Source organism: Pagrus major, chromosome 17, assembly GCF_040436345.1.
Source record: "Pagrus major chromosome 17, Pma_NU_1.0".
NCBI lineage: Eukaryota > Metazoa > Chordata > Actinopteri > Spariformes > Sparidae > Pagrus > Pagrus major.
The window spans coordinates 9,373,659-9,383,332 of record NC_133231.1 but is presented as its reverse complement, the minus strand read 5'-3'; the positions used below and the strand labels follow the sequence as shown (position 1 = coordinate 9,383,332).

The 9,674-nt window shown below is 38.4% G+C and overlaps 1 protein-coding gene across 1 annotated transcript; it reads left to right on the top strand.

Moving 5' to 3' along the window:
- Positions 1-3,804: 3,804 nt before the first annotated feature.
- Positions 3,805-9,667, top strand: LOC141011388 (B-cell receptor CD22-like). The gene is made up of 10 exons (XM_073484533.1): positions 3,805-3,853; positions 4,096-4,434; positions 4,534-4,758; positions 5,437-5,715; positions 6,030-6,314; positions 6,524-6,602; positions 7,136-7,166; positions 7,508-7,645; positions 7,745-7,854; positions 9,208-9,667. Exons 1-10 carry the CDS (start codon positions 3,814-3,816, stop codon positions 9,266-9,268), a joined length of 1,587 nt encoding a protein of 528 aa, XP_073340634.1. The 5' UTR covers positions 3,805-3,813; the 3' UTR covers positions 9,269-9,667.
- The last annotated feature ends 7 nt before the right edge of the window (positions 9,668-9,674 follow it).

Below are 9,674 nucleotides of genomic sequence, written 5' to 3'. Positions count from 1 at the left end.
ATACGCCCCATGTGCTGGATGAGTCATCAACATTTTTAATGATTTTCCAGGAGGAAAGAAATAAACTATTTTTTAAACTCATCCATTTGATGGATGCATAGTCATAAGGTAATGTGTGTGTTTATGACTATGTAATATCAATGACTGTAATACAAAGATCGTGAAACAAAATGATATTTCTTTTGGTGTTGTATCGTTCCACCACACTACAGAGCAGCTTCTTTGCTCAGGCTGTGAGAACCCTCAGTTCATCCTCAGCAATCTGCCATTTAAAATAGTTTTAATTTCATGACTTACCTGACCCACATAAATCTGGTACTCTGGACTCATTGATAGGCATAACAGGCAGTAACTATAACATTATGCAGGAACAGCCAATCTTATCGCTGAAGGTCATATAGAAGCATTAGTATTGATTCAGGTCGGTTTCATAACTAAATAATGGTAGGAAAGGCAATTCTGGAGAAAGATAGAATATCCGTATTCTGCCAGAAATTCTGACCCAAAACCGAGGAATGAGACTCAACAATCAACTAGCTTTATCCAGAATCACCTTCCCTACCTTTAAAAACTCCTTGTCGTGCATTTAATGATGAATGAAATGATGTTCGGTAATCTAATAATTTCACATTTTGTTGTGTTTTGTTCTCTTCCAAGTGTACTCATGTTTTTGCTCCTGTAATTCTCTGTTATTCTTTCTGCTGAACAACACACCAGCCTTCCTCGCTCTACATACATTCACCCAGAGAGGACTGTGGGACGGGAAACGACTCCTTGTGAACTCTGTTGAAGCCTTACGCTGCTCTGGGTTAGACATGTCGTTATGGCTTCTTCACCATGAGGACGACACGTGGTCCTGGTCCTGACTGCGAGTTCAGCTCCTAAACTGTGTTGCATGTCTCTCTCTTGGTTTTCTATGCATCTTACCCCTGTGTGCTGCCTGAATCAAAAAATGAAAAAGTAACATTGATTGTCACGTTGGTTGTCATTTTGCTTACATTCATATCCACAGTACAGGTTATAGCTACTGCTGCTTTTTAGTTGATAGCTGACATGTTAATGTAGATGACACAGTATGACTGGTTGCATCATTTGTATCCTCTGACCTGATAGGTGACAATTATTTGTACTAATACATATTAGTGGAAAAACATATAGAGAATTGTTTGACATCTATAAAGAATATGCAATGTGAGTTTTACTGTATTCAGCAATCTTCTTAATTGTTAATGGGCTTATTTTGATTACAAACGCTGCAGCATTTATTCAGTTGACATAGCTTGCTTGCATTAAATCAGTCTTAAGCCAAGCCAGCAATAATGCAAAATTACATGATGTGGTACATGTGTTTGCTACATTAAGAAAAATAAAACTCAAATTGTAACTTGACTGTATGTTGCATTTTTTTCCAGCATGGACATACTGTACGTTTAAAAGTGCATGAGAGTGAGGAAAAAGTATGTCAGCTGTGAATTTAGAGGGATTCAGTGACTGATTTTTGATGAATTTAGATCAGAAATAAAAGTTGATTTTATCTCACAGTAGTAAAAATTGTTCCAGACTTTGTAAAGACATAATACAATCAGTGAAAGTAACCAGACTGAATGTTCTCTTTGTTTTCCTAATGTAGCCTACAACTGATAAAAAATATAAGAAATATTTTTTGACCACAATGACACTGATCAGAACACGAGGGTGTTGCTACATTGTTAGTGTGTCCATCTTTCACTTATGCCATCTGGAGCCACAGACATGATCTTACAAAATGTGAGGAAACGGAATGTCACCGCTACATTTTGGAAATTTTGTTATGACATCAAATAGGGCTACAAACCTGCTGGTTAAAAAACAACCACACAATGACTCTACAAATTGCACTGTTTGTATTACAAAAACCAAATACTCTGTAAAAACTTCTTGTAAAACTTTTCCTGCCTAAGACACGTTGTGTGGAGGAAAAGTTTGGTGCAATAAATGTGTCATTATCGTGCTCTTATTGTGACATTTTCTCCCTTCATGTGGAGCTGCAGTGGAAATATTTGATGGGGCAATGTGCTTAAAGTTATGATAAGACAACAGTATATAGGTACATAATGATTTATGATGTTACAGTCATCCATTTGGAGCCACAGTTATTATTCCTCTTTTCTTCATCGTCAGTAACCTTATATCAGGTACTGATGGGGACATGAATGGAGCTGAGGGAAGAAGTAAGTGGAGTGCTGTGTGGGACACTTCATTTGGTCTTATCAAAAGCAAACCTCCACAGCTAATATGATGGTTCATGCACACCAGTATACAGTCATTGATGTTAACTACAGTTAAAAGTTTGGGTGTTTTAGACACAGTTGTATTATTGTCACCCACCAGTGATTTGCATTGCCTTCACTGGTTGCATGGTGCAGTAACGCCACTCTGTGGACAAGGATAGATCACATTACTGGGCCCAGAGTAATTTTTTTATATAAAAAATAAAATGCATTATTTTTTTCTGCAAAAAAAAAAATTATGCAAAATGACATATTTCAGAATAATATTTTATTATTGGATTATAATAATTGCTGCGTGAGTGTGTTCATCACTTTAATGTTGGAGCTGTGAACAGTTGATCTGCTGGGTAGCTTGTGATTTTCCCCTCAGCCATCAAGTTTTATCTTTATCTTTAATGTCACATCATAATTTAATTGTCATTTATATTTTGCTTTTAACTAAATCTGAAAAGTAACTAGTAAGTCAAATACATATATTGAAGATAAGAGTACTAAATTTGCCCTGAATTAAAGTGTCTTGAAGTATCTCAAAATTGTACTTATGTACAGTACTTGAGTAAATTTAATAAAGTTATTTCAGCAAATGACAAAGTAAGAACACTTTTTTTAACATGTTGGCTTCTTCTATTTCTTGTACTGCTGTGACCTCTTGTTCAGATTCAATGTGGTTTTTATATAAGAAAATCTCACACAAAATAATGTTCCTAAATCACCACAGGGACCATCTTGAGATTATAAATCTCTGTTGCAGGATATGAGAAATATAAATCATATGTAATTTATTAAGTTAATTCATTAAACAATTTCACACACTCTCTCTCACCTATGGATATTCAGTCTGTCAGGTTTCCTGTGGAGGTTTTTGGTACCGACCACACTTCAGATGACACAGGTTGAAATCATTTATCCATTGTACTGCATGTTTCATTGCACCATTGCTCTATTTATCTGGCAGTGACACACGCTGGTACAAAATGTTTGAGGTCAATCATATTGTTACATTTCAACATGTCCCTCAGACACTCTGGGACATTTTGAAACAAACTGTCAGGAAACTCTGCAGTGAAGCTCCACCTACAGCTGCTACAGCAGTAAGTGCTCCTTTGCATGATGAAAACACTGCAGGATACTGAACAGACACCGTACTGTGTTGATTGTTGTGATGTACTGTATGATCCATGGATATATTGTCCTAATCTTGTTTGCCCACATCCCAGAAACTCTTCCTGTCTGTGTGTCTGTCTGTGTCTGTCTGTGTCTGTGGGTTCAGATTCAGGTCACATTATGAGATGCTTCCTCACTTTACTTAACTAGCACTCTGAATGTGTGACGACGTGATGAGAGGAAGCAGGGAGGCGACATGCTCTCACTTCTGCTTTTCACTGCACAAAATCATCTCCAGGGATTTTTGAAGCAATACGTCAGCTTGCTTGAGTTGGTGAGTACAGCTCGCTTTGATGCTCAGTTTTCTCGGGGCTTTAATGCACAAAGCCTGTATTTTAATCTGTATTCTGTGTCATGATGTCCCAGGTTGATTGTAAACATGGAAAGTTTGATGCTGATCATCCTGGTCATAATGCCAGGTAAGGCAACACATTCTTTAAATTAATGTTTGGCAAATATGGTTAGTCTTATCTAATTATTATTATAATTATTATGTAAAATTTGGTGATACTGTAAAAAATAACACAAAAGAATGTAGAAATGGAAAGATCTTAATGTGGATCTCAGAGGGTCAGTCTAATTCGACTTTATGTTGGATGTTTCTGAGGGGAAAAGAGGTACAACATTTTAATCACTGCATCTTTTTTATTTTTGCCCAAAGGGGTCTGGAGTGGAGACTGGAAGGTGACCTTCAAAAGTCAGTGTGCTTTAAAAGGGACATCAGTGGTTTTAAAGTGCAAGTATGATTATCCCGGCAGCCATCTTGTCACTTCAGTTGGCTGGTATAAAGCCCGGTATGTGTCTGGCAGGGGGATGTTGTATCCCCTGTCAGACCAACCTTCATCCCCAGACCACTTTAAATATGCGGGCAACTACAGGAGTGACTGCAGTCTGGAGATCAATGATGTACAACACTCTGATGAAGGACAGTACTACTTTGGATTTAGGACAACGTTCAACAGATGGATGAGTAGGACATCTTCTCACTTGTCTGTAAAAAGTAAGAACAAAAAAAATCTAATCACTCAATTATGATTTATAATGAATTACATTTTAGTGAAATGTATGTTCTTATTTTCTGCGTCTGTTTCTGATTCAGAGTTGACCGCTTATGTGCAGCCAGGCACTGTGACAGAGGGGGATGATGTCAGTCTGACCTGTGAGTCAGGTTGTGATACGCCTGTAAACATAGTCTGGTTGAAAGATGGCTTACCTGTACTAAATCCAGTCTTCAAGGCCAGGAGAGAGGATGCTGGGCGGTACCGATGTGCCATTCTGGGGCAAGAGAGTGTCAGATCTGCCTCTGTGGCTCTGAATGTTCAATGTAAGTACATGAATAACACTTACAAAACATTATAAAGCTCAACTTATTATGCAATTTTCCTGTCTCAACTATCTCAAAGCCTTTAACCTGTTCTTATCCCAGTTTAGCCCAAAGTAAATTAAAAGCTGTTGTCCAACCACTTTGAGTACAGGCATGGTTTTTGTCTGTTTTGAAAGGTTATAAGCTGATTTTTTCCCCCAAGCTGTCAGAACATCTTTACGTGCTTCTTGTATAAATCTATAGAAGTTTAAATTAGATAACAATATCACTGAAAATAAACACTTTACACTTAAAAAAGGTGCTTTTTGTGACCTCAAAATATCCCTGCTTGAGAGTTACAGGGGCAAAAACCTGCTATTCAACAAAAAAGCCTATTCGAAGAGCAAAACGCATACAACTACGTACACTTGAATTATTTCCAAGTTTAGGGCTTCAAAAACGGATATAAACTATATATTACTGGATTTGAAATGTCCTTGGCTCCATGATGCTTCAGTCATCTGGAGGCTGCCATTTAAGTGGCTCAGGAGAGAGGAGAAAGAAGAGAGTGGGTCACTTGTTGACACAATAACTTATTAGCTGTTGTGGGCTCTAAGGCGGGCAAAGAAGCTCCTATCTGCTCAAATGATCGATGATTGAACTCTGTGAGGCTAAATATCTAAAGCGTCTCTCGATCAGACGCTCCGGAGAAAGTCACACTGTCAATGAGTCCATCAGGAGACATCGTCACAGGAAGTTCGATGATTCTCTCCTGCAGCAGTGATGCCAGCCCACCTGTGACGCAAAGTGGATACAGTCTGTATAAAGACGGACACTTCATCAGGTCAGGACAGAGTCACACCATCTCTGACGTCCAGCCCAGCCACAGTGGACTGTACTACTGTCAGGCCGGGAACAATATCAGCAGGAGGGGCAAAGACTTCATTAAGTCTGCTGAGGTTCACCTTGATGTCCAGTGTAAGTATGTTGACATGTCACACTGACAAGTCTGCGTCTGTGTTTTGAATTGTTACAGGACACAAGCACACTGTTTAGACACGAGTTAGCAGGTTTTCATGCTGCGGTCAAGAGGGGTCAAAAAGTTGGTCAAGTAACAACTGGGATTAGATAAAAGCAAAAATAAGACAAAAGCCAGAAGGCAAATTAGTGTATAACAAAACTGATTTTTCCTCTTTTTTCAAGGAAAAGTCCAAAGTCCATGAGGGACCCTCTTTCATTTTGGAATAAAACAGTTAACATGTGCATTTTCTTTTTTTTCCCTTTTTTTCCAGACCAGCCAGTGAACATCTCTGTCTCCATGAGTCCACCGGATGTTGCTGCGGGCAGCAGTGTGAATTTGACCTGCAGTGGTGATGCTAACCCTGCAGCAGACAACTACAGCTGGTACAGGAGAACAGCTTCTTCCAGATCCATGGTACAGGTGGGCTCAGGACAGGTGCTGTCTATCCCCTCTGTGGAGGCGTCCCACACTGGACTCTACTACTGCCAGGCCAGAAACCGACTGGGAGAAAACAACTCAACTGAGGTGCTGCTAGCCATGAAGGAGGAACAGCATGGTTTGTGTCACTTTACTGTCAAAAACAATTATTTAAAATCATGGACAAAAATTCCTACATTAATCATAATATTCAACAGAGTAGGGTTAATCACTCGTCTTCATCTACTTTGTTCATCTAGAACATTTAATCTATCATCTTCATTTTGTATTTAAAGAGGCACAAGTGCTTATTTTCCCAGTCTAAACATACAGTGTGTTTGTCCTCAGGCAGCCAGTCCCTCCCAATCACAGCTGGAATTGGAGTGGCTCTTTTTGTGACACTTGTGTTAGCTCTTCTTTTGCTCTGGTGAGTCAATGAATGATGGAGAGAGTGCATGTGACTGAATGACTCAGCATGTGCATTTTTAAATTGCATCTGCATGTGTTTTTCCACATGTTGTGTGACTTATTTTGTTGTGTTGTCATGGTGTGTATGTGTGTGTCATCTTAATTTCCATTCTGCGGCCATTTCATATATTGAAGATGTTGATCACTCTTAAAAGTTGTCGTTTTTTTTGTTTTTCACGTTAGCGTAATTAGCATCTGTTCAAAAGACTACAGAATTCTAAATATTCTGCAATATTTTAATTGAGTTATGATGGCTTAAAAGCTTTTTTTTCCCTTACTCTTAATATTTTCTACAGCTCAACTCTAACATGGTGAAACAAATGAACATCAGTGAAAATCTGAGTGTACTGAGCAGCAGTTTAAAGAAGTGTCAAGCTGCTGTGTTTCCCATTATTACAGAATAACTTCTCAAAAATGTGGTTTCAAAGATTAAGCAATAATGTTTGTGTAAGATTTTCTGATGATTTATTTTGGTTTCTGTTGTCATGGCAGGAGAAAACAGAGAACCAATGCAGAGAAGAAAGTGAGTACATCTTTTGTCAGTTATTAATAACTCATGAATCTGATTAAACTCTGTGTCCATGATGAAAGATTTGGGGGAATGAGTTTATAAAGTTTCTATAAACGAGTCCCGACAATAATTTATTAAGTAAATGAATAACTCATATTGGTTTTCCTGTGGTCTTCTCATGTAAGGAATTGTTCTTTCTAACCTGAACTTCTCGTGATTTTACAATATCAAAATGACAACGTTAGTGGAGCCCAAAGATCCCAATGGACACATACAGTTAAAAAAAATAAATAAACAAATAAATAAACTGTGAAGCAAAAAACATAATCTGACTTTTGTTGCGTCACCTCCAGCAGACTGTGTCTGAATCCAGGCTCAGTGAGATAGGCTCGAGCTCTTCAGCCACTGAAGATCTACCCAACAGTATTTACGTCAACATCCACACATTCCCATCCTCTCCTCCACCTGCTACTGACATCACTCCCCACAATGTAAATATGGTGCACACACATGAATATTTATCATCTCCACTCGCAGCAATCAAATATCTGCAGATTTTGAACAAACGGACTCCTCCTTTCTCTCCTCAGGCTCCAGTGTCTTATGAAGATGAGGTTACCTACTCAACAGTGACCATCAAACCCAGAAACCCCCGTCCTCCACATCAAGGAGACAACAACAGAGCACCACAGGACTCCCGGTAGGTTCACTGTCCAAACGTTGACCTGATCACAGCACCATAGTGTCACTGTACGTTACTTCACAACTATAGTCTTTGTTACTGTAGATATTCAAGTTACAAAATAATGTATGAGTATGATGTAAAAAAAAAAACACTTCAGGATCATTGACCTTCACCAAGTTACATGAAAACTCCCATTGATGATAACGACAGCTGTACAGACAGGATTTTACAGTTAGTGAGGTCATGTTTGCAAATTCCTCATACCATGACCTAAACCACGAATGATGTTTTTGACTGGCCTCTAACAACTCTGAAGGTGTGTGAAGACTTTCATATTTCACTTTTTATTTATGCATTGATTAATGTGTTACGTTTCCCCAGGAAACAGAACCTGAATGACAGGGGTCTCAGGTTGGGAAACTAACAAGGCACTGCACAAAACACAAGAGGGTCAAAACAAACTGGTCCCTTGGTGTCTAAAATGTGGCAGTGGGAATAAAACCCACAGCCACCCACTAATTCTATCAAAATGATAGATGAACAAAAAAACATCGGAGGTCACTGATCAGGGGGGGAAACCAAAATGTATAGAAGCTGGCCAAAAGAAATAATTCTCAAACACTCAACCCAGATTTTCAACCCAAACAGAAAATGCAGAGAGCCAACTTAAGGTGTTGACTCCCTTAAAACACACAACCACCTGAAGAGGGGGAACTGCAACCCCAGTATATAGTCTCCCAGCTGATTGATTGCAGCCAGCTGAGGTAGAGCACCACAGGTGCACCCAATAGCTTCTGATTACCTGTGACCTAGATCTTGAGAAATCTCTGATCTGTCCATAACAAATACAATTTCTTTCTTTCTTTTATAAGTTTTGTTTTTGCCCAGAGCCCACATCTTTGCTTTGACTATGCAATAACATAATCTTTGAATCAGACTGAATTTGTGTCACCTTCAGCGTGAAAAAACATACAAATTGCTCTGAATTTTTCCAAAAATAAAATTCAAGCAAAATTCATCAACCCTCTCACTGAAGTTACATAGTGAAGAAACAAGTGATGGGGGGCAGAGTGGCTGTGACAGAGACACCATTCACACTATTACAAGATACTGTACCATCAAAATTATTTTAAAGGTGTTATTTTAAGGTAAAAAAGCTAAATAATGTTGCTTTAAAAGAGTTTTTAACAAAAAAAGAATAATTGGCTGAAGCTTCTGTATGTGGAGTAAAGCATCAATGCTGCTGTCACCATGTCACCAGCAGGGAGGTCACAGGAGGTACACCTGGTGCAGGAACCCTAGAGGACACTAAAAATGCTTAGACTGCTGTTTGATTAAAATGAACAAATACTATAATTTACCCCTTAGGTCTAAAACCAGAGAGAACGACGAGTCTGTGATCTACGCTACAATGGCGAAATCCAGGTGATGGAAACCTTTCACTCTTTGAGAGTCTTGATGAGTCATTCAGTCTGCTGAATGTCATGTGGCACGTTCCTCTCAAGGTACTAGAGTCATACAACAGGTACAACAGTGTTAAAACAATCTTCTTTCATAAGTGTTCAACATTTTTATTTTTTCTTATCTTTGTATTTATTATGTTAAATTATAGTATTGTGTCTTTTTGTTTTTATATTTAGTTTTGTACATTTCTCTTACTGAATACCAATGTAGGTACTTTATTTTACCTTTCATATTTTTGATAAACTACAGGGATTGTTGGGAACAGTCTTTCTGCTGTGCCTATATGCTGTATACTACGGTATAATTATTCTTGACTGCAGTCTGTACAGTTAAAGATTAAGAAAAATAAATGTGATATTGTTACACAATGA